The sequence below is a fragment of the Mixophyes fleayi genome, chromosome 3 (assembly GCF_038048845.1).
Source record: "Mixophyes fleayi isolate aMixFle1 chromosome 3, aMixFle1.hap1, whole genome shotgun sequence".
NCBI classification, from domain to species: Eukaryota; Metazoa; Chordata; class Amphibia; order Anura; family Limnodynastidae; genus Mixophyes; species Mixophyes fleayi.
The window spans coordinates 113,149,403-113,176,314 of NC_134404.1; the positions used below are offsets into that span (position 1 = coordinate 113,149,403).

The 26,912-nt window shown below is 38.8% G+C and overlaps 1 protein-coding gene across 3 annotated transcripts in view; it reads right to left on the minus strand.

The window, feature by feature from the left end:
• PEX5L (peroxisomal biogenesis factor 5 like) overlaps nt 1-26,912 on the minus strand; it is a 217,697-nt gene that overhangs the window by 24,892 nt on the left and 165,893 nt on the right. For all 3 annotated transcript variants that reach the window (XM_075202178.1, XM_075202177.1, XM_075202176.1), the window contains 4 exons: nt 21,579-21,690; nt 10,613-10,822; nt 6,754-6,877; nt 6,175-6,271 (listed from right to left, as the gene is read on the minus strand). In XM_075202178.1, the coding sequence (XP_075058279.1) occupies nt 6,175-6,271; nt 6,754-6,877; nt 10,613-10,822; nt 21,579-21,690 (543 nt within the window). The remainder of the gene's footprint in view (nt 1-6,174; nt 6,272-6,753; nt 6,878-10,612; nt 10,823-21,578; nt 21,691-26,912) is intronic.

The following is a 26,912-nucleotide window of genomic DNA, read 5'->3' on the forward strand; positions in this document are numbered from 1 at the left end:
TGAAGAGGCGTGTCCAGAAGGATGTGCGGGAAGGAGGAGTTTGTGTCATAGCAACAAGTCCACTGGGTTTGGTAATAACTGTGAACTCCCAGAAGGCAGTGGGGAGAGGAAAGTTCTAGACTTCTGAGGGAGAGAGATGAGGTTTATGAGTGACAAGAAGACAGACCGAGAGATAAGAAATGTGAGTTGAATCTTTCCATGTAGCTGCTCACTACCTCAGGAACAGGCTGAGAGAGATAAGAGGTATTACTGCTAGAAGTCCATCATATGAAGGAACTCTAGTTGAAAGTACAGTAGGTCTGCAAATCACCTTTGTCATAGATTCCTCCACTTGCTTTCCTCCATGCTGACAGATTTAATGTACTACAAAATTCCTGTGCACAGGTCAGCCCAGGACTGAGTGTAAAATATGGTAACGTTACCAGGGATAATATTGGTGCACCAAATGTTTTAGTTGAATATTAATGTTGGATACGCCCATTCCTCTCCCTGTTCTGCCTCTGAAATCGTAGGCTGCAGTAAGGGTCCTTTATGCTCAAAGATGAATTGGACGTGGCTTCGTTCTCTGGCATATGGCTTGTTTCTGTGTTTGCACAGAGCGTTGTTACGCAAAATATAGTACATATCAGCACTTATGTGCCTTAATGAATCAGGCCCGTGGTTTCTATAAGAAATTCAGTATCAGATCGAGGGTGACCTACAACTCCTAAGTTATATTATCATATACAGCAAAGTGGTTGTAACAGTGAATTAGAAGCATGCTAACTGTCATTTTGCGCCCTGCAGTGAAGTGTCTGGCATCTAGTGTGTTACCCTTTTAGACCCATACACATCATGAGCACCTAGGTAGTGGGACATCGTGACAGAAAGTGACTGTAATTTATGGAAAATTTAGCTCCTTATGATTGATGAGACTGGTGGATTGGGGTGGTCCTTGCTAAGTATAGGTTAGCTCATAGTTGTCTGCTCTCCTGGAATGTCTGGGAGACTCACGAATTTCTGGGACTCACGGGAGAGCAGGCAAAACTCCAGGTTCCTGGCCAACCATTAGTTTAGTGTCGAGGGTGGAGTTTATGACGCGATTCTGCGTCGTCGTGGCCCCACCCCCAATTGTAGTTGGTTAAAATTGTGTGATTCAAAAGTCGCAGTACACCCTTTTATTTCAAAAACTCTACAGGAAATTGGGAAACCTGAATACTCCAGTAAGGTATGGGTGACGTGGTCTATCTTTTACGGTATGTACCAAACATGGGCGCCATCTTGAAATCGGCCAATCGGCCCAATTCCTGTAGAGTTATTGAAATAAAACGGTGTACTGCGACTTTTGAATCACCCTGTAGTTTAGGGAGCGGGGTCAATGGCGTGACTCCCAGGGCCCCCCCCAATCTTCAGGACGCCAGCTTGCCCAAGTTGGCAAGTATGGCCTAGCTTCAGTCATACATTGTGTTCACATGCAAAAATTAGATTTCATGCTGTTGGGCAACATCTCTAAATAAGCTTCAAGGGATGATACTTGTGAATTTAACTGTACATTACTGGTGTTGCAGTGCCCCCCCCTACCCCGCACAATGACTTGCTTTATACGGTTGTGGTGACAACCCTGCATTGGACTATACTTTTAATGGGATGCCTTTTAAAAAAACATAGGGCCTGATCCAATAAGTAAAGGAAAGCAAGAAAAATAAGTAACTTTGAACCTTAGCAAAACCATGTTGCATTGGAGGGGGGAGGCAAATTTAAAATATAGTTACAGATTTATAGTTGGGGTAGGGAATGTCCTAGATCAGTGTAAAAATAATGCTATAAAGTATTTGTGCGCTATATGAAAACACAGCCAGTATTTATCCTATATGCAAAATAATAAAGTAATTTGCACCCCTTGCATTGTAACCAGGGCTGCCAAGAGGAATTCAGGGTCCCAGTAGAACAACTTCATGGGGACCCCCTTATAGTTGAGAACGTAAAAAAAAATTTGCGCCGTCAAGCCCGACACTGAATGTCTTGTGTGACTTGATGATGTCACGCCCGACATTCAGTGTAAACGGAGCAGGGAGGAGGGAAGAGGGACCTCTGTGCTTCAATCACGTGAATATATGTATTTTTAAAAAAATGTTAACTACCCTTCTCCCCCCACCAACGAAGGGTTGTCACCCCCCCCCCCCACCCTGCAAAAAAAAACAAAAGAGAAAAAAAAATTAGGTTTAAAAAATATAGATTAATTAACTTGTCTTACGAGTGGAACCTTGTCAGTTCAGGATATAGAGAGAAACTGTCTCTCCAGGAGTTGTGCAACTATAAATCCCAGCATGCTTTGCAAGCTGATGACCTGCTGATTGCTAACAAGGTATGCTAGGACTTGTAGCTTCACAACACATGGGAAGTCACAGGTTGTCTAGGCCTGCCCTATGTGATGCCAAATGGCAAGTGTATTAATTTTTGCATTTATATGTATTATATATGCTACATTTCATATTTGTATAAGATATATTAGTCAGAAACTTTAGTACTTGCAGATAGCTTCATCTGTCGAAACTGTTAAAAAAGCAGCAGGTTTGAAGGAAAGCTGGATTTAGACATTAACTTATCATTTTATGCAGCTAAAATAAACCATGTAATTTCCAAATGAGGAGCCACGGGAAGCATAACATCCATTACATTCAAATTCTAATTTGGGAGAACTTTAAAAGTACAGAATCAAGAAAAGAGTTTTCAGGCATTCAGCTACTATTTAACACGACAGGAGGCTGATTGTGTTGTCTTGTCAACTGGCATTCTATATTCACGCTAGGTGTTCCTCACTTACCATGACTGGCCCTACATTAACCTGTCACATTCCATGAGAAAGCAGCAAGGAGATCTATCTTATGAATATAAAGCTTGTGAATAATTGCATCCATATAGGCTGAGGACATCATTCCTTTGTCTGCTGTTCAGTAGCAGCAGCAATGAGTATGAATATGACTATTCTAATAGGACGACTGTGGCAAGTGTATCTCCATGGAGCTATAGATGGTGCAGCAAACCACTGCCCAATCAGGGGTATAGAGGACCCCACCTGTACTTGTTGCCCTGCTCTGTCGTAATTCGCTTCATTTAGGTACTCTGTAATGTAGTTTAAAAAGGTAGAGGAGCACACATTGTCCCCCAGAGACTTCAAGAAGAGGAGCCACTAAAGAAGATGCTACAATGCATGATGTTGTGGTAAGTACTATCCTTATATGCTTTTCATGTTTTTGCTTCAGTGATTGCATAAGAAGCTACTTGTTTAAATGAGTAATAAGCTATGTGATTGTAAGCTTGGTAAAAGAATGTGAAAATTTGTTTCAGGAAATGATGAAAACTTTGTGTGAGACACTATCTAATGCTAGCCACACATGTACAGATCTGGGGGGGGGGTTAATTTGTCAAGCTGTGGGTTTGCAAAGCGAAGATGTTGCCTATAACAACCAATCAGATTCTAGCAATCATTTATTTAGTACATTCTCTAAAATTATAGCTAGAATCTGATTGCTTGCTATAGACAACTTCTCATAGTTTGTTTGTGGCCCCATAGCCACATAAAATTTTAAATTGACAGACCAGACCAAATCAAACATTTTCTCCTGGTAAGATTCAAGGCATGCACAGTAGGACCAATTGTTTATAAAGAAAATGATTTTAAACTACACACATTGATCTGACATTTTTGGAGATTATGACTAATAGAAATTTGGAGGGTTGTCTGAGTGACTTCGTTATTGGTATTTTGTTAAACAACTAAAGAGCTAACACACGCTGTAAGTTCAGAGACACAAAAGACAAAGTCGGAATCGGGAAAGGTTCAACAACAGACAGGTTGATGCAGCACCAAATTAGAATCTAATACCAAGGTCAGGATCAAGCTGAGGTCAGCAGTAATTGGGCAAAGGGAGTACCTAAACAGCATTCCAGAGGAAAATTCTAATTCCAAAGTAAAGGTCTTAACAGACTGATAACAGGCAGATCAGAAATCAGAAAAAATATAGATCATCAGGTGCTAGTAAAATTAATAGTGATATCAGATTACAAATCAGTCTCAAACCCCAAAGAAACAATCAGAATCCGTTCTCCCTGCAACATGAAATTAACTATCAGAAGCACCACACAAGACACATAGAGGTGTACAATGCCTATCAATTACACACAAGTCACTGAGCCCAAAATCTGTTGATTGACATTCAGTGACACGGCCGACTCTAGCTCTTATGCATTTACAAATTTGCTGGCATAGTCTCTGCATAGGCTTCTTGGATGTCGCTTCCCACCACTCAATCATCACCCACTTTTTAGACAGGCTACACAATTGAGTGAAATGACACCCCAAAACAGCCCACACCCCCATTTATTAAGCATGGAAAACCCCTATGTCTGGTGATAACTGGTGTTTCGCTGGAGATAGCGCTTTTGCCTATCTATCGAAGGCTACCTCCGTGCTGTTCCCCAAAGAGAATCGCTGGGTTTCTCTGATTAAAGTTTCCCCATGCAAAACAAGTACCACCACAATCCTTCTACTGCTACTGCAATCTCAGGATATATTCAATGAAAAAAATGTGTTATACCTGCAAAATATATATCATATTTACCAACTTTTGAAGTGAAGTATGAAGGAGGAAGGGGGGCAGGGTACTGTGAATTGCAACATCTTGGTCCCGCCCCCACGATGAAATGACGTGAAAACGAAACATGTCATGGAGGCTCCCATCCTGTCCACCTCACTTCACTAGGAAGTGGGCTGGTTGGGGGAGAATGGCCTGCTTTTTTGGGAGGAATACATGGAATTTGGGTCTCCCTACAGGAGAGTGGGCATGTATGTTTTAGTTTCACTGCACATGTGTGAATTGGCAAGCTGGGTCAAGCATGAGCAGATCCATAAAGACTGCCAAGACTACGTCTACTGCTGCCAGCCATTGTAGACCCAAACAGAAACCAAAATGGACTCTTGCAAGATAGTACTGGCCATCTTGGTTAAGGGCCAGCTCATATGCAGTGGTGGCCTCCAGTGGATGGAGGTGGAAATGTCAGAGTCAGTTTCTATAAGCTTATTTACTAATATTGCATTTAGGAGCAACATTTGCGCAAATCAAAGTAACCAATTGGACATTTGCTTTCATTGTCTTCATTGCATTTGACATAATTGCTGCTCGGGTGATGGGGTTTAGTGTACATTTTCACCTAAAGGCAATGTTGTAAATTGACCTATAGTCTCCCACAGAAATGCCTTTATCCAAGATCAGAAAGCATCATCAAGAGTAATCATTTATTCTTATACTTGTGAGTGACTTTCACGCTTTATTTTCTTTTGCCCTTAAATTATATTACATACTGTGGCTAAAAATCATACATATTTATGTACTGTACTAGTATTTGTTGACTGACTTTGATGTATAATGTTACGCAATCAATGCCAGTTTTATGGCTTTGATCTGGAAGGACCCTGGAGGAAATCAGACCTCCAGAAAGGAATGGTCCTGCAACTGCAGTATAAGTTTCCAAAAGATGAAACCCCATAAGACAGATATGGGGGTTAGGGCATTTATTTAAAAAATAATATTTCTGAAATTGGAAATGTCCTTTAAAAAAGCAATTCCAAATAGATGGTTTATTTATTTTTTCTTTAAATAGTAAGTTAAGTACATTTTTAAGCATGCATTTTTCTTAGCTATCCTTCTGCAAATCATTAGCTACTTTTCAAAACCTCTCTAGAGGTTACAAAACACCACTGCTAGTTCTACAGACACAGGCTCACAACTCTCAGCTTGTCCTGTGCATGCAGAGGAGGGAGGAGGAAGGGGAGGATATTACAGTACACAGAGCTCAGAGGATTGTTCCAAGCCTCTCTGCTCACTACATCATGTGCCATCTGAATGTGATTGCCATAGTAGTCCATGACACTGTGCAGATTTATAAATCATTAATAGCAGCCTGAATAAACAAACCAAGGACATATGGTAAATACTATCATTTTTCTTACAGCCTTAACATGTTACTGATATAGTAATGCTGTTGTAATGTTATTGTACAACAATTCATTATATGTTGTTTCTGATATCATCTCTAGTATGTTATTAAAAAAAGAAGAAGCTAAAAATGAAAAAACAGAATTTAACGGCACAGAGCATATACATCATGTCATGCATTACGCAGTGACTGTCTTACTTTTGCAGCAGGTACTAATTCTAATTCAGATGCTTGCTCAGTCTCCACATTATTCCTGTCTCTGACTGCATCAGCTTGTGATCTACCATCTGCAGACCTAGAACAATAGTCATTCAGTCAGTTAATGTGGATAGTATGGGGCCAAGTGAGGCATGTACAGTCATTTATTTCACAAAAGATTTATTTAGTTTGATGTAAACCAATTTCAACTATATGTGTATATATATATCTAATATATAAAAGCCTAGCGGCGTGTGTGTGTGTGTGGCGATGAAGATGACAAGAACCTTTTTAACACCTTAAGTAGCTTGATTTGACTAGAATGCATGAGTATCATGCACGGGTTAACTTGTATATATATATATATATATATATATATCAAGTGAAAAGTAACATTCTACACCGTTATAGCCGCTACTTTGTAAAATCCTGTATGATTCTTTAAGAAAAGAAGAAGGCTACAATGCCCTGCTATTCTTTGAAAAACAGTACTTACAAATGCATTCATTTGCATCCACAACCTATTATTTCAAAGCTTTAAAGACATGCTTTTTTCACTAGAGGACAAAAAGAATTTACCATAAGAGCTCTTTAGAAGATGCCTTAGATGATGATTTTCTTTCCTGGACCCGATGACCCTCGCTGCTTTTATCTCCTCGAAAACACCCATCACCCCATTTCTCCAACTGTGTCTGAATGTGTACTAAAAGTAAGGAAGAGATCTTCACACAAAAGACAAATAAAAACAACGCCTTTTATTTTATTAAAAAGCCATAGCCAACATGTTTTGGCAATTATATAAAAACATATTCAGACATTATAAAATAAATGTCATTCTTGCCAACATTTTCATACACTTTTCAGGGAATCTTTAATGCTGAACGGGTGCATCTAAGCTTGTCACATGCAATACTTAATTGTTGGACTTTGGAACACTACATTCCCTATCATGTCAGGTTTACCACAAAAATGCTTTGGAGCACTGAATCTGACCCATGGGCTATGAGTTGGATAGCCCTGGCATAAAGGATTAGAACAGGTGGGAACTGTATCTAAAATTCAGAAAAAGAGAAATTGTATTGTACACTTCTACGTACAAATCTTAAAAAACCAGTACAGCCATACAAATTAGTAGCATTTGACAGGCCTGAAATGCACACTAATAGACAAGTAGTACAATAACCATGTGGGTTGTGGGGTTTAGTGCTATTCATAAATTGGCCTATGTTTATTCCATAAATGGTTAAAATATATTACGGTTACCAGTGGTGGAAGTGGGCTGGTATACGGTGTGCCATACCGTCACTTCTCCTACAGCTTTCATTGCAAACCTATGAAATTCCATACACTTACATTTTTGATATCGCCACTTCTAAAATTCCACATCAACCACTGTTACCAAATGTAACCAAAGTTACACAATCTTCCTATTTTGCAATTTATTACCTTTTCATTTGGTATTTCTGATATTGTTGTTGTTATTAGTAGTAGTTACCTTATAGAAACATCATAAATTATGGTAAAACACAAAGGTTATATATAACCCCAGCTACCTGTCTCTGGCTTCACTATTTGCCTTTTGGCACAGTAGTAGAGAATAGCATTATGTTGGTAAAACACCAAGGGGCCGATTCAATTCGACCGCGTTATTCCCGGAATAACGCGGCCCGTGCACTATTACCGTTACTACGGAAAAGGTGCGCAGTATTACCGTTAGTACGGTAATTTTAACGCTGATCTTTGCTTGCAGGCCTCAAGGCCGTGAGCAAAAATCCTGAGCTAAAATTACCATATTTAAGGTAATCGTATTAGTGCCTCGTTACTACTACACTAACGGGGCCAAATTGAACCGGCCTCTAAAAGTAATATAAAAATTATGAATTTGAAGAATTGAGTGAATAACCATAAAATGACATTGCAAATTTTCTGTACACTGAATCAAGCAAAAGTCTACAATGACAGAGTACATAATAGTTTTATAAAAATATATTTTGATAAATGTAATACAAATAGGGGCATGTTCAATTAGGATAGGCGCTCGCGATTACGCGCGGCTGCACAAGTCCCGTTACCGCAACACCGTGGATTTCTGTGAGCACCCCATACGATGTTGCAGTGCCGTAATGTCACTTTTCACATGCAGCCGTGCGTAATCGCGAGCACCAGACCTAATTGAATATGCCCCATAGAGTGATAAATGTAGAATGTAAATAAGAATGCTAAGATTGTCGATAAATGAGGACAGCAATAACGCACAAAAAAAAATGAAATGAATGATGGAATAAGAACTAATTACCATGCTTTGCATTGTAGTTTTAGAGAAAGTTTTTGTGGAGTTAAATTACATGGATATAGAGCCATGTGGCATAAATTTAAAAAAATAGACACGTGCATCAAAATCCTGTATGCTACATGCACATATTTTTACACCCGGTATACTAAGAGCCCAAATCCTACTTTTACAAAGATGTGTATAAAAACAGCTGTGTTTTTTTTACATTACATTGTATTGTCAGATGTGCATCAATCATAATTTGTGATTGTTTACCTGTTATAACAAATATGAATGGTTTCCAATGGGCATTTATAAAAAAATACATGTTAACGCATGTGTGATCGGACTCAGTGACAGTAGCGGAAGTACTGTTGGTGCAGGTTGTGGTGTGCCAGTGCACGCCCCCCGAGCCCCTCGCCATAGACCCCCTGCACTGGCTCCCACATGACTTAATGAGGCTACTGCTCTGAAAAGAGTAGAGCAGCGCCCTCTTCTGAGTGGTGCATGGGGCCCAGGAGGTTACAGCGGCATTGCTCCGACTCCTACCAAAACTTTCTGGCCCCTGCTGAGAGAGAGCCTCTACATCTCACAAAGATATTTTATGAAAATGGATCAAGTCAAACACATGTAGAATAAGAGCAGGGGCACAAGATACTCCATAAAGGAATGCTCTATATGCAGTGTGTGCTTAAAATTCTTTATAAGTTGTCTGACCAGCAGCCTCACAGCTGCTCTATATAACATCCCCTCACCCACACTAGGCTAACGCCTGCTTTAGAAGCTAGGAGTTATGTGATTAGATAGACATGCCTTATAGGCTCTATGTTCAGTTACATTTTGTTAACTTTAGTGCAAAATTAATTTTAGTGACAAAATTCAAATGTTATAGAAGATGCGGAGTATATATTTTGGTATTTTTAGTAGTCAATCCATGTAATGATTGGAACTCATCAAGATGGGCTGACAACTAATATTTTTCTCACAATTAATAGATAGGGAGTTAACATATTTAAGGTGAGTGATGAGTCCCCCATCAAGGCATTAATGACCTGTAACAACAATACTGCAGACTGCAAAACAAAAGCGGGATATCATTTTCGCATCTATGTGTTTTATACTTCATTAGCTTGACAGAGGAATTTGGCATCTGATGACCTATTTAAGTTGTATTGTGTGTTCTTGTTCTACAACTTCAAAACTGCAGAGAGCAACATACTGGAAACACTATAACACTACATTATAATCACTAGAAGTAAATTACAACATTGGTCATGCTTTCATATCCCTATTTTTTGTAGAAAACCCACTCAGCTCTTGTGCTTTCTGGTGCTTAGCCTTTCAAAGTGGTTAGAGGTACTGGGTTTTTTACTTACAAGGTGCAAGAGTCCAAATTTAAGTACATTATAGGAACCAAACAGAACTTTGATTGGTCTTGTGCAAGTTAGACAATGAACACAAATGGCTGATTGGTTGCTATGGGTTACTGCACATTTGCACTTTGTAGATAACACCTAGTGGCTGCTGGAAAACATGGAAATATTCAGAAAACATTTTTAGTAGATCAGACTTAGGGCTAGATTTACTAAACTGTGGGCTTGAAGAAGTGGAGATGTTGCCTATAGCAACCAATCAGATTCTAGCTTTCATTTTGTAGAATGTACTAAATAAATGATAGCTAGAATATGATTGGTTGCTATAGGCAACATCTCCACTTTATCAAACCCACCAATTTAGTAAATATACTCCTTAGACAACTTATGTGCGCCCAGTGGCGGATCCAGGGGGGGGAAAGATCAGGGCGATCGCCCCCCCTAGCAGACACTTGCTGCCGACGGCTGCACAGTATGTGCAGGTCCGTCCAGCCGTGACAGGCAGGGACAGTGTGCTGCCCGGCTGCTCTGACTGTGTTTAAAACACAATCAGAGCAGCCGGGCAGCACACTGTCCCTGCCTGTCACGGCTTGACGGACCTGCACACAGTGTGCAGCCGTCGGCAGCCTAAGATGCTAGAAAGGGGCGGGGCCTAAATCGCACCGGGTACAGCATTTTTCTAGATCCGCCTGTGTGCGCCCCCAGCATACTCTCCCTGAAACTCCTCTTAACACCGGAAACTGATTGTTAACAATATGAAAACAAAATACATGGTAAATACTGGAAACATTACCTAAATCCAATGATGACTTCTCTGGAATTTTGACAGTCTTTGTGCTTCTTTCAGCCTCAGACTTAATGAAATCAGAGTCATCCACCTTCTTTTTAATGGATTGTACTTTGGAGGCTTCACCCTTAAGAGAAGATTCTGACTTTTTCCCTTTACTCTGAGTTGGTGTAATTGGTTCACTTAAATCAAGAAGATCTAGTCCCGGTGATAACACTGTCAGGGGATACAAGTTATGAGGTTTATGTGTCTGACAGAAGAAAATTGAAACAGATTTTTAGATGGATGTGGAAAATAATACTCTTAACATGATATATATATCTACATCTAAACACACACACACACACACACACACACACACACACACACACACACACACACACACACACACACACACACACACACACACACACACACACACACACACACACACACACACACACACACACACACACACACACACACACACACACACACTACACCCCTTTTCTTCAGCACAAAGTCTTTTTGGCATGGATCCAACCAGGTGATGGAATCCAATCTGGTTTATGTTGACATGCTAGCATTACGCAGTTACTGCACATTTATTGCCTACATATTCATGCTGCAAACCTCATTTCAAAGGTGCTCTATTGGACTGATATATATATATATATATATAATCAGCCACAACATTAAAACCCGCTGACAAGGGAATTGAATAACATTGATAATCTTGTTAAAATGGCACCTGTCAAGGGGTGGGACATATTGGGCAGCAACTGAACAGTCAGTTCTTGAAGCTGATATGTCATAAGCAGGAAAAATGGGCAACCGTAAAGTTCTGAGTGGCTTTGACAAGGGCTAAATTGTGATGGCTAGACTGGGTCAGAGCAACTCCAAAACAGCAGGTCTTGTGGGGTATTTCCTGCATGCAGTGGTTAGTACCAAAGTGATCCAAGGAAGGATAACTGGTGAACCAGCGACAGGATCATGGGTGCCCAAGGTTCACTGATGCACATGGGGAGAGAAGGCTAGCCCATCTGATCCAATCTCACAGAAGAGCTACTGTAGTACAAATTACTGAAAAAGTTAATGCTGGCTATGATAGGAAGGTGTGAGAACACACAATGCATTGCAGCTTGCTATGTATGGAGCTACATACCTGTCAGAGTGCCCATTTTAATCCCTGTCCACCACCAAAAGCACCTACCATGGGCACATGAGCGCCAGAACTGGATCATGGGGCAATGGAATTAGGGGGCCTGGTCTGACGAATCATGTTTTTCTTTACGTCACGTGGACGGGCGGGTGCATGTGCCTCATTTATCTGAGGAAGAGATGGCACCAAGATGCACTATGGTAAAAAGGGAAGAATGCTCTGCGCTATGTTCTGCTGGGAAGCCTTGGATCCTGGCATTCATGTGTATGTTACTTTGACACGTACCACCTTCCTAAACATTGTTGCAGACCAAGTACACCACATCATGGCAGTGGAATTCCCTGATAGCAGTGGCTTATTTCAGCAGGATAATGCACCCTGCCACTCTGCAAAAATTGTTCAGGAATGGTTTTAGGAACATGACAGAGTTCAAGGTGTTGACTTGGCCTCCAATTTCCCTAGATCTCAATCCAATTCAACATCTGTGGGATGTGCTGGAAAAACCAGTCAGAGCCATCTAGGCCCCACACTCGCAGCTTACAGGACTTAAAGAATCTGCTGTTAACGTGTTGGTGCCAGATACCACAGGACACCGTCAGAGGCCTTGTGGAGTCCATGCGTCAATGGGTCAGAGCTGTTTTGACGGCACAAGGGGGACCTACCCAATATTAGGCAGGTGGTTGTAATGTTGTGGCTGATCGGTAATTAATGAATTGCTGTTTATACATACATTGTCAATGTCAGTCATATATGATATTCTTTATGGATATATCGATAGCCTAAGAACTGCAGAACTGCGACAGGAATACCAGTGTGCAGGGTTAGTAATTCCTTACAACTTTTCTTGCTGTCAGCAGGAATGGGACAGGGTGTTTTGACACACAAAGAAAAGATGCCACTCACACGCAATGATACAATGTCCTCTGCTGCAGTGGATGCCCCATCTGTTTTTCAAATGGCTTCGCTGTCAAAAGTAGTATCATTATGCTAGGGTGTACAGCCCGTTTAAACATTATTCTTTTGTGTGTCCTTAATTAACTCTAATGGGAAATAGAAAAGCAGAGAAGCTGTTTGCTAGTTGTGGTCAAGTGCACACCGAACACACAGTTCTCTCGCTGACACTCCAAAGCAGGAAAAACAAGTTGTATTCAATGCTGGACGTGTATCCCCAAACCTAGTTGTCCTTTATGGAATTGTTTGTCTCTACTCCTTTAGTAACCGAACACTGTGTGCTTTTGTATCAATGCTAATAATATTTTTGCTTTCTATAAGAAAAAATATAATGCATAAGAGACTCATCTACATTTATTGTCCTGACAAGTGGTCAGCATAAGAACTAAACCTGCTAACATGTGGTCAATTTGTATTGTTGTACGGTCGTGACCAAATTGCATGTGTATGGTCAATTGTCTGGTCCAAATGGACAACAATTTTGTCAAGCAGATCAGAAAATGCTGTCAGCCAATGACCACATTAGTCCCTATGTGTTGCCCTGTAGAATTATTATTATTTATTTGAATAGCGTCACCATATTAAGCAGCACTTCATATCAGTCCCTGCCCCATGGAATTTACAGGCCTTGTCTGAATGAAGCCCATGGCCCCAGCGCTGTGATGCAGCAATGTGAACAACTGTGCCACCATGTCAGATATGGGACAATTTTATATTTATGTTTGTGGAAAATTGGCTGTATTGCATCATGTGTGGATATCTTAAATCTTCTTTCTTCTTGTTTTGTGCACAACAATGACCAGATTGCTTGCTAGAACATTGATACATCATCATCATCATCATCATGTATTTATATAGCGCCACTGATTCCGCAGCGCTGTACAGAGAACTCACACACATCAGTCCCTGCCACATTGGGGCTTACAGTCTAAATTCCCTAATATAGACACACACATACAGACAGACAGACAGACAGACAGACAGGTACAACTAGATACAACTTCCTAATAGTTACTGTCCAAATGACAACTCATAACTTGGCCCTTCATTGCCTCTTGTCTGAACAGTTCTGTAACCTATGGAATATTAATATAATACAAACAACATACAACATCATAGTATTACAGAATCTGCCCTGTGATGTTTATGGGCTCATGAGCTTGGGCAGTATTGCCTTAAAATACAGTATGGTACATAAGAAAACCATTGTTTGCTACAGTCCATAAGCTATTCCTTTCATGCTATCTATTGTCATTATACATGCATACATATATATAAACAAAAATGCAAATAAAGGCAGCTTTGTCATCATTCTGTTTGTTCTTTCTGATTTGTAGTATCATCATTAACATATTAAATGCTTACAATCTGTAGGTAAATATGCAGTGTGACCAGATGTTATATGCTGGTTGTGTCTTTAAAATAGGCAAAACTCCTGAAATTTGGCAAAATTCACGGCAGTGAATGGAGGGGCGGGGCTTAATCGTGTCATTAAGCTCCACCCTTCCATTCAATGCTGTGAATCTTGCTTTCTTATAGTGGGAGCGGGGCTATGGTGACACGAAATGTCCCCACGCCCTCCTCCTACCCCATGTCACATGACTGAATCTTATAAGTGGGCATGTATGATATATATATATATATATATATATATATATATATACATATATATGTATGTATGTATCTATCTTTAATATAAATGCTTAGTGGTGTGTGTTTGTCTGTGTGTGTGTGTGGAAAAAATAAAACCAAGCTGCAGCGCCACCTGCTGGGCGGAGTTATACACTGACCTACTAAATTCTTAGTGTGTGTGTAAAAAAAAATTCAGAAAGGGCTGAAATTTGGTATACTAAGATGTTTTTAATTTGTTAATTTAATTTGTTAACTGTTAAAAGTGTTTATAAAGATTTAAAAAATATATATATATATTTCTTGAAGGAGAAGTGACAGTTGGGAGTGGTTGGTGGTTGCCGGGGGTGACAGTGGGGAGTGGTTGGTGGTTGCCGGGGGTGACAGAGTGAGAGGAGTGTGATACTCAGGACCGCTGAGAGAGATCCCTGTGTCTGGATAGACATCTGGATAGATGTGGCGATGAAAATGAAGGATGAGGTGATGGAGAAGAATGATGAGGTGGTGACATGTGGACAAAACCACGTTAAAAAATGTCGGGAAGTAACGCTCTTCCCCTGAGGAGGCCTGGGCTATGGCTCAAATGCATGACAAGAACCTTTTTAACACCTTAAGTAGCTTGATTTGACCAGAATGCATGAGTATCATGCACGGGTTAACTTGTGTGTATATATATGTATATAATTTTTGTTTTTTAAAACATAGATTAAAAAAACACCATCATGTTGATGATAACTGGCATCTTCAGCGTGTACTTTCAATATGTCTTCATGAAGACTCATTTCATACACTACACTGAACTGCACTTATCTTACGACTAGGTATGGTGCCATATGTATGTGCTACATAAATTAAATTCCATTGCTCATTCTAGATTAATTCTGACTTACAATTTATTTTTCTTTTCAATTCTTATCAATATCAATAACTTAATATGCATCTTCTAGACTCTTTCTTGTTTTCGAAATGCAGTCTATACATTAAGTGTAGACTATGTTTATGTTACTCAAATGAATGAATGAATGATATGCATTACTGGATTACATTGCAATAACCTAAATAGAAATGTAGGATTTTGTTTGGTGGGGGGAGACGGTGGGATTTAGATTGCCAAACTGAAAGTGTTTGGATGCAAAGCTACAGCATGTGCTACACTATACTTTATGTAGATATCCATCTGGAGTCTGGACTGGTCTTGGCATCTTGTAGTATCTGAAAACAGAACACATTCTTCCAGACTCTGAACACAGCTGGTCTTGGACATTTAATGCGTCACGGTGTAGTAAATTTCATTAAAATAATTGTGTGATTACATGGCAGAGTTATCATTAATTCATGTAAACTAAACAAGTGCATTATCATCTGTTTTAGAAAATCTGCGCTTATTTTAACATGTTAGTACAAAGTATCTCTATTTGCCAGATCCCTCTGGGACCAAATCACACTTCCAGTCTGCTTCGCATGAATATAACAGTGATTGTGGGGCTACTTCTGCATGAATCTCTGCAAACCACATTCTACATTAAAATTCCTAATGTGTGTGATACTTAATATAGCAGAGGAGAAGATTAATTCTAATTCATTAAGACTACATTTGGTAAGAATAAAATACTCGGTGAAATATATGCCATTACATAAACATAAACTGGGAAGGACAGTTGTTCCCAAACACCCATGCTTAGTCTGCTGCATCCTAGGCACAACAGACAAACCAGACTTGTATTATGGTAATCTTGTGTGGCTGGATGTCACTAAATACCCTCTCCATTATCCATAAGACTTCACTTTTTTCCCATATTTACCAATGAGAAATTATGTACAATGTATTGACCATTGAATAATTTTATAAGCTTTGTTAGTGACAATCTATAATATAAAAGCCTAACGGCGTGTGTTAGTCTGTGTGTGGGAAAAAAAAACACCAAGCTGCAGCGCCACCTGCTGGGCGAAGTTATACACTGACCTACTAAATTCTTAGCATTATCTAATATATAAAAGTAAAAGCCTAGCAGCGTGTGTTAGTGTGTGTGTGTGTGTGGAAAAAACTATTTTCTCAGAAAAGGCTTATCCAATTGACCTGAAATTTGGTATACTGACATTATTTGACAAAAAAATTAGAATAGTGAAGTCAGTTAACTTCCATCATCCCCCCTTCTCCCCGTGGGAAGGGTAGTAAAGGCTAAATTTACCAGTTGAGGGCTCAAACTCATTTTCGTGAGGTAATTTTACCTCATGAACACACATTAAAAAGGGCGCTTGCGTCGGGAAGTAACGCTCTTCCCCTGAGGAGGCCTGGGCTAGGCCCAAATGCATGACAAGAACCTTTTTAAGACCTTAAGTAGCTTGATTTGACTAGAATGCATGAGTATCATGCACGGGTTAACTTGTGCTCTAATCAATGTCCAAATTGATGTCCACATGCGACACTCAAATTTTATGACTCAGAGTTAGATATTAGAGATGCTCAGGCTCGGTTCCTCGAGAACCGAACACACCCGAACTTAGGGGATCCAAGTACCGAGCCGAGCGGGCTCGGTACTCTCGGGCATCCTCGTAATCGAAAATGAGGCAAAACGTCATTGTTACGTCGTCAGATCTCGGATCTCGCGATTTTTGGGTTCCTTTTTAAGATCCAACATAACGGTGGGTGGGAGGGAGGGTGGACCGAAGGACAATTTCAGGGAGGGAGGGCGGGCCCAAGGACAATTCCATCTTGCACCATTTTTCTTTTCTGCCACTGCTGTGTACCAATGTGTCCTAGATGTGCTAAGAACTGCTATGTGTTTGAGTCATTGCTCTGTCGCTTACCATCCAGCCAATTTTAACCATAGGTGGTTAAAATTGACAGCAAATGACTTGAAATTAGTGTTATTGAGGTTAATAATAATGCAGGAACAAAAAAAAGAGCAAAAATATGTAATTTTAGCATATTTTAGGATTTTTCCTAAAAAATCCAAAACCCAAACCAAAATCAAAACACAAAGCTCATCCAGATCCAAAACCAAAACCAGTTCACGGGGGTCAGTGAGCATGTCTATTAAATATCACAGCTCTATGAAAGATAGAGTTAAGCTAGACTTATATAAGAAATGGAATACATAATTGGGAAAGGAGCTGGAAGGCATTGGCTGGACCTATATGTAATTATGTAAAATTGTATGTACAAAATAGAAGTGGAATGGTAAAACAGCAAATTTCACTGTGTAATGTCATTTCATTTTTTAGTTGTGATTTAACGAATACACCTTACTAGAGTAGGGTTAGAGATACTTTTTCACTAACATCATCAGTGGAGAACAGTTGAGGTCCTTTAAACTGATCATATTCATATTGGATACTCTAATTGGGTACACTCCAAGCCCTGCACTAAGCTATAGGTCAATATTTTGCACTTAGGAATTCTAAATAGATCAAAGCAGCTGTCTGCAAATTACATTTATAGTTCTGTGTCTCTGGCAGTATCTCTACTGTTCATAAATCAGTTATGTTTATATTGCTGGCCTCTGTGCCAAAAAAATATAAATTTGGATATCTCTACCCACAACTCCAAATGTGTCTATTACATATTTTAATTCCTTGGGGTTTTGTGAAGTATGCAAGCATGTGAATACCTACTACTTTATAGTTATGTTACTGTATACTTACAGCACAAGGTTTCATGGGCTTGTTTAAGCCAACACACACTTAATGGATGTCTGTCCACTGACATCACCTGAACACACATTGTAGGAGTGACTGTTCATACTAATGCACTGAACCCACGTGCAGTGACCTAAACAAATGAAGGTTTAAGCAATAGGATAAAGCAAAAGATTAATAGAGATAAAACAAGGATAAACATGTATATGCTCACCTTGATAAGTGGTGAAAAAAGACATGTCTTTTGATCACCTATATGCGCTTGTAGTGATTTTGCTAAAACCACTAAATAACTCAATTGGAAGCTGTTATTGAAATTGCTATTCTCAGAATCCTGGATTCTGCAATGTCGCTGAACATTGAGAATTAAATATAATATTGTTTATGTTAACATAAAGAGGTTTATCCAGTTTGTCAATGGACGTAATTGGTGGTATTATAATCCTTTATTAATTTTAAATGCTAACATATTAGGCAGCGCTGTATATTGACTGAATCATGATTCAAATGGCATACAATTACGTCAAATGGAATGTGTGTGTGCATATATCTACTATATAAATGCATAGTGGCGTGTGTGAAAAAAAAGCAACCAAGCTGCAGCGCCACCTGCTGGGCAGAGTTATACACTGACCTATATATTTCTTGAAGGAGAAGTGACAGTTGGGAGTGGTTGGTGGTTGCCGGGGGTGACAGTGGGGAGTTTTTAACACCTTAAGTAGCTTGATGAAGGATGTGGCGATGAAGATGAAGGATGAGGTGATGGAGAAAAGCCTAGTGGCGTGTGTAAGTCTGTGTGTGTGTGAAAAAAAAACAACCAAGCTGCAGCGCCACCTGCTGGGCGGAGTTATACACTGACCTACTAAATTCTTAGTGTGTGTGGAAAAAAAAAACTCAGAAAGGGCTGAAATTTGGTATACTAAGATGTTTTTAATTTGTTAATTTAATTTGTTAATTGTTAAAAGTGTTTATAAAGATTTAAAAAAAAAAATATATATATTTCTTGAAGGAGAAGTGACAGTTGGAAGTGGTAGGTGGTTACCGGGGGTGACAGTTGGGAGTGGTTGGTGGTTGCCAGGGGTGACAGTTGGAAGTGGTTGGTGGTTGCCAGGGGTGACAGTGGAGAGTGGTTGGTGGTTGCCAGGGGTGACAGTGGGGAGTGGTTGGTGGTTGCCGGGGGTGACAGAGCGAGAGGAGTGTGATACTAAGGACCGCTGAGAGAGATCCCTGTGTCTGGATAGACATCTGGATAGATGTGGCGATAAAGATGAAGGATGAGGTGATGGAGAAAAATGATGAGGTGGTGACATGTGGACAAAACCACGTTAAAAAAGGGCGCTTGCGTCGGGAAGTAACGCTCTTCCCCTGAGGAGGTCTGGCCTAGCCCCAAATGCATGACAAGAACCTTTTTAACACCTTAAGTAGCTTGATTTGACTAGAATGCATGAGTATCATGCACGGGTTAACTTGTGTGTGTATATATATATATATACAAGTTAACCCGTACATGATACTCATGCATTCTAGTCAAATCAAGCTACTTAACCACGTTAAAAAAAGCGCCCTTTTTTAACGTGGTTTTGTCCACATGTCACCACCTCATCATTTTTCTCCATCTCCATGAGTCAGTACAATGGAGAATACAGCAGTTTTCTCTGTAAAATGACAATTGAAAAATGTATGAAGGGTTTATGGTAGAAGAAATCAAAGATTGGTCCTGCCATAACCCATTTAATGTTTCTTAAGGCAGTCCCCATAGATTAATATGGGGACTGTAAAGTTCTGCAATGCATAAAACTTTGAAAAGCTATACATTTCATAGCAAGGTAACGCCATCTCAGGATAGCATTACCTGTAATTATCTATGGGATCCAGCTGAAGCCTCTTTGGTTTTGCTGGATCCCTCACCTGTGGAAGTGCTATGCATATAGTTTTTAAATATGCATCACTGTGATTTGCAGAAATGCATATTGATTGACAGCGCATGATTTTAATATATAGACCCCTTTTAATATATAGACTGATGCAAGACAATGGAATACATTACAAACTTGTGTAACATGTTGCACTTCATTTAAAATAATGAACCCCAATGAACACTTGTTATTCATTATTTCTACTTAGCTTCTATATTTCACCCTGCCGCTTTTGTCGAACTCGGCCCTTTTAATAAAAGGGGTGGGGATGAGAAGCTTTGGCTGAGTTCAGTAAGGTTGCATTCACGTAATTGCGACACAGCTAGGCATGGACACATCTGCAGATATGCCTTTTAGGAGGTGTATGTCTTGCAGGTGCTGGAGGACTGCTACAACCATACAGAATGAGGTCTAAAAAGATGACCTGATGATTGCTTGTGGTAGTGGTAGGTTCCTATAGATATTTCCCATTTGATTGATGTGTACATACTGCTGCTAAATTCTAGCAGTAATTGACTGTGAACTTATTTTTATTAAGACTAATGTATCAACTTTATGGATGCACTGTATATATTTTTTATTTTTCCCAATCTTCTGCCTTTTAACATATTTATTAACCCTGTTTGTATTGACCTAACCAGATTCAGTCATATCTACTGCACTTTGTATAACAGTTCATGAATCATGCCTATATTATACAAAATAGATTTTCAGTCTTTTTATAATTACACCTACCAACATTACCTTATCCCTCCTCTCCTGCCTCCCCCACTTATGATTCCCTTCCCCAATTCTCCACCTGTAGCCTAAATAATTGGCAATTTACTTTTATATTGAATGCATTATGTGTTCTTGTGAGTGAATCTGAGTATAGTAAATACTGTGTAGCAGGAATTGTATTAGTTAGTATTTTGGTATTAGGACCTAATCTATGGGAGGCAGGTCTCCTACATATGATTTTTGGAAGGTTTGCTATATTATATGATATGATTTGTGGAAGGGTAGTATAGACTTCAGGTAAATCTGAGCTTAGTTACGGTAAAGAAAGCCTTACCATAAATAAAAACAGCCAATGGTCTGCTGTATGACACAATGGGCAAATTTGAATTATCAATTAAATGAATCATCTATTGTTAACCAATAAATAGCACAAGAATGATGCCATGTATAGAGTGTGTGTGTGTGTGCAAAATCTTGTTTTTCTTCCAATTATAGACTAGGAAAAAGTTGTTTCCTTAAATTAAATAAGATTTTATTTTCTACTCAAATTGGTACAATATTAAATATGATAATGACATAACAATTTCTATATTACAAATTAGTTGTACTAACTGAAGAACTAATTTCAAAATCATAAATATTGCCAGACTTCACAATATATAAGACCTCATTCTATTTCAGGGACAAGACGACTCTTGATTCATTTCTGAAATTCCAATTGGAAATAGAGTGAAAACGAACAGATTGAACCATCTAGACCTGCTTTACTTTTTCTACAAAATAGGCTGCAACACTATGTTTTGTCAATTCTCACATAATTGCTGTCATTCAGCAAAACATAAATATTTTTCTTTAACAATCATGATTCCAATTTTGCACAAGCCGTTTTTTACTCTCTCAGATGGATAAGGAGTAAAGTCTGCCAAAAAAAATGTCTCTATCCCGGAGACAAGTGTTGATTTCAGTATACAATTACCTGCTGTATTTGAAGTTATTGGCCTGGCCTTTGCTTCTGATTTGGTTTCGCACAGAAAGTCATCAATAGATGGGCTGAGAAGAGGCCTGCTTTCTTGTTGTTCATTCACCAGCTGGAAATTGAAAAGAAAAAGAACTAAAATAAAATAATGAAAAAGCTGTCAGAGCAATCACTGACAGAAAACACCAGAAGATGGAAATTGAGAAGTGCCTGAATAGATGTCTAGTTTTCTCTGTGTCCTGCATGGTTTAGAATGTAGGTGTTCTTAAATACAAATAGTCTTATAAATGCCAATGCTTTACACATAAATCATAATAATAATAATAATAATAATAATATTAATAAAAAAATTGCTGATATATATTATTAAGTCTGTTTTGATATGCTGTGAAGTACATGCTGATATTAACATTGAGTGAGATCTTTATATAACCACAGACAAGCAATCTAATTGATACTAAAGAGTAATCAAATAAAAAAAAAAAGTTTATGAAAGAATTTGTCACCCAAACGTATTTTTCAGCATTAAACCTCCTATTTGCAGATACCCACGGATTGCCCCTTTACCGGCTTATTCTTTTGTTAGTTTTGAAATTCTGCGCTTGTCATTTGTCAAGAGCTCTGATTGGTGAGCGCTCTCCATACTGTACATGGCAAGCACTTATTTACGCCTTTAATTAATGCTGTAGGTTTGCATTTATTAAGTTATATGATTGACAGATATTTGCCTCCATAAGTACTTCTGCCTATTATTAAATACAAGCCACCCTGACAGATTCATAAATATCTTAATAAAGCTATGAAACTCACCTCATACAAGCAACGTGTTTAACATATTCCAATGCAGGAAAGGTCTATAGCAGGGTTTGTATCCTGGGCTTCACGGACCCGATACATTTCAGGGGTCCGTGAACTTGGATGGAAAAAAATCTTTATTTTTGCACTAACCTCTAACTGAAATGTAGCGTTTCCTTCAATAATGAGTGTAGCCAACAAACCACAGAAATATAAGCAGCAAATGTGAATGTATCACCAATAGAAATTGCATATATTTTCACGTCATATTTGACGAGGATAGGCACACAGGCTTCAAGAAGGGCTCTATAGGCTTCACCAGGCTGCCAAAAGGGCTCATGGCACAAAACATTGTCATGAATATGTCATTTATCATATAGGGTTACTGTACATTGACTAAGGGACCATCACTTATAATGACAGGGTGGCGTTCATATAATAAATGGCAGAAGTACTGCTGGATGCAGTACTGTAAAAAGTATGTGCCAATCATATCTTCTAATATAATAAATGCCAACGTACAGCATTACAGATGTCCACCAAAACACGCTATTTTTTTTTTATATCAACCCCCACCACACACACATAATTTATAATTCAGGAGCTGATATTATAATAGTCTAGGTAACATATGTGGAGTAGGTCTAAATGTTATAAAGCAAGTTTTATATATATATATATATATATATATATATATATATATATATATATATATATATATATATATATCGCATATCCTGTACTATAGGCTATTGTGAACCAACAGTGTTAAGAATGTATCCTAAACCTTAATGGCAGGTTTTAATCTGCGTTGAAAATCCTAAAGCACCTAATGATGATTTCCAAGACACATCACATTGATTGAAAACATGGATGGAATGTGTTCTTGCGGAAGGCTATTTTTAGAATTGATGTTAGCTGTCTAAGTAAGACATTTAGGTTGTATCTAAGTAGAAATCTGTCAGAGAACAGGAATGACACAGGAGATAGCTGAGGGTCAGTCATTGCAGGGAACATTGTAGTAGTGAAGAAAAGATACTCTTTTCTCGAGACTTTTAGCAAAGATATCTAAACTGGATCAATATGGCAGCTTTGTCAGGATCTACTGGCGGACATTTATTGAAACTAGTGCAAGGGAAAGGGGAAATGTTACACCAGATTTTATAAAGGTGCCTATTGCTTAGTTACCAAAGTCTAGTTTCCAGGGATAATCCCAAGTTTTAGCAATGTCTACCTGGAATTTTTTTTCCATGGAAATAACTTTATTTTAACATTACAAACTACACAGCGCATTCCAAATATCTTATGCAACGTTCGCAAACTGTAATTATTCCCTGGGCATTATAAGTTACTATCAGTGATATATTATGGTTTAAACTGATATGCATGATATGATTACATACAAACTCAAGTTGAATGAATATAAATAAACTAAAATAGTATACAAAATACTGCATGTTCCTCAACCTCTATGTTGATGCAAGCATCAAATGGAACATTATACTGAAAAAAAAAGTGTCATCTTGAAATCGTCCTATCTTTTTGTGACATAGAGGCAATGAATAGGATTTTTTTTATTATAAAGTAACTACATGATAAAGGCAGCAAATATTCTTCATTGCAGTGATCATTTTTGTTTCATTGATGTTGTGAAGGAAGAACTGTTCTGTCCTACACTACACATGTAGTGCACATGTATCATCGTGAGTAGACATAATGTTGGGAGCGGTGATTTGGGTTTGACAAATAGCATCAGCGGCGCACGGAGGATTGTCGACCCGCCGACCCAAAAAAACCAAACAAAACAAAAACCCGAGAGAGAGCAGCTCCGTTTCGCCAGCGCTGTCCTATACAGCAGCCACAGCGATGTCTAAGAAGCGTCTGCGGCGGTGCTATACAATACAGCACCGCCGCGGACGCTTCTTTGACAGCGCCGCGGCTGCTGTATAGGACAGTGGCCACTTAGTTAGCGCAGAGGGGGGGTTTTCTAGTGACTCAGAAACCCCCCCTGCATGCGCCACTGAGCATCTGACTATGAGCAATTATCTTAGATCTCTCTTTCCCACTACTTCTGCATACATTTCACACAAAAAGACTAGAACAATTAAGGAGATGCAAAGAGAGATTACTAGGAACAGCAATAACTACGAAAGTTAGAAGCAGTAACTAAAACTCAGAGAAGCAGTAACTAGGAGAAGAAGAGCTTGAAGAACTAGGAAATGAAAAGCAATAACTAGGAAAGTTAGAAGCAGTAACAAGGGGGACAATGCAGTAAGTACATATAAAAAGGAAACAAACAGGAAATGTAGCTTAATGGAAACCAAGATAAGAGGACAGAAACATAGATACAAGCTAGATAAATATACACAAAGAAAAAGAACAGAGGTAAACTGGGAACAATCATCTGCAGTGGTTATTGGTATTGTATTGTAAATGATATTTTACAATGTACTGTATTGTATGTATACAGAGTGTATGTTCTTGAAAATATATATTATGAGTAGAAGATATTGTTGGGATATCTATAACAATTATATTGGGGCACATGGGGACTTCTTGGCCTATTTATCAAGCAGTGTAATGTCCCCAATGGTCACTTACCGTGATTCAGCCGCAAATTTATGATTGTTGCATCGCAGCAGATATCAGGGATATTGGCTGCTTCGCATTCTATTTAGTTTTCTGAGAACTGTCCATAAAATAGTATGGGGACTGCTCCCTAACGCAATCTAACAAGTTCTGAAAATGAGTAATTTTTGGAAACTTGTTATGTTAATGTGCGACAGCTTAACGTAATTGAAAACTTTCCTTGCTGTCAGCTCTTCTCCGAAGAGCAGAGCTTCACAGCGCATGTGTGAAGTGATCATGTGATCCCTCCCTCCCACATGATAACAGTTCCTCGTTAGTATAGTCTTGCATATAGTGTGCGCATGTCCGATACTTTCGGTTGGGCATGCGCAGTAGGAGTTCAATGAAGATGCCGGCATTGCAAGTTTCTTCGCAGTGACCAGGCAGTGAAAAGGTAAGTGTTACTCTTCACAGGGACAGTAGTTTATTGTGACTGCTGTCCGTGATAATGTTTTTTCATAAATATGAGAAATAGTTCAGTCTTTATCAATGCGATTAGGATTGAAAACTATTTTTCATCTTTTGTGGTTGTTGGTACATGTGCCCCTTGGAGTGTTGTCAACTGTGCTGGTTGCATGTCAAGTGGTAAAAAGGAATGAAGTGGGTGTGGTCTAAGTAACGAACTATGAAAAGGGTGCAAGGAGCTAATTATGCTGTCAAGGAATAGAGTATAACAAATAGTGAGGCTATATCACTTCTTAATATATAACACTATATTATACTTATACTTCACATACACAGGTACCCTCCTTTTCCATGTGTGTTTATATGTGATGCAGTACTTAGTATACTGTATATCAGAGGTGGGCAAACCAGTCCTCAAGGGCCATCAACAGTTCATGTTTTTAGGATTTCTTTAATCATGCACAGCTGAGTTAATCTATTTGGCTGGGTCAGTAATTATCCCAGCTGTTTCTACAGACAGAAATCCTAAAAACATGAACTGTTGGTGGCCCTTGAGGACTGGTTTGCCCACCTTTGCTGTATATCATTAGAGCAAAGAAGAAAATAAGGAAAGAAAGTGATGAAAGTGGAAGAAGACAGGAAAGGAGGGAAGAGGGACGGAATAATGAAATGAAGGACAACAAGAGGGAGGAAGAAAGGAAGGAAAGCAGAGAAAAATAATGGAAGGAAAGTGAAGGTATGAATATAACAATAAAGGAATGGAATGAAGGAAGAATGGAAATTAATTAAGGAAGGAAAGGGAAATGGAAGGTAAGGAGAAACAAATTGAATTTTTTATATAGATTTGTTTCATTTTGTATCTTCTAAACCTTAACATTTATAGCAAAAACGCTCATGTAATAGTTAAACAATATGCATGGATGCATATGACTTATGTTATTTTATTGTATGTGCTGTATTAAACAATGTTTTGCTAAAAACATTTCAAGGCTACATCATTTCCTCTAACAATTAGACAGTGTAATGCATTAAAAGAGAACCAATACTTTCTAATGGAATAGTTCACACCATCACATTTCAATATTTTAAATACGCTTTTAAGATATTAGAATACATACAGCACACACGCTACCTCTACCATGGGGTGTAAAAGAAGTGGATGAAAATGCAATGTTGTTACTTTTTATGTGCGTTTCATGAATTAAACCATATTAAACATCTTAACAAATGGGAAGGTGGTTAAGTATACACAACCAAGCACTTTAAAAAGACATGAAAAACACATCAAGAAAAAAATCATGTATTTCAACTATTTTTTTCCCTATGTCATTATTCATAAATAACTTAATATAGGACATATTAATTTGTGCAGTGAGATCAATAACTGATTCTACAAGGAAGAAGGTAAAATTTATGTTATGTGCCATAGCAGTGGGGGGACAATAGTGAGTGCAGGGGGCGTGGCTGGTACAGATCCCAGAGGTGATGTGGCCACTGACACCCATG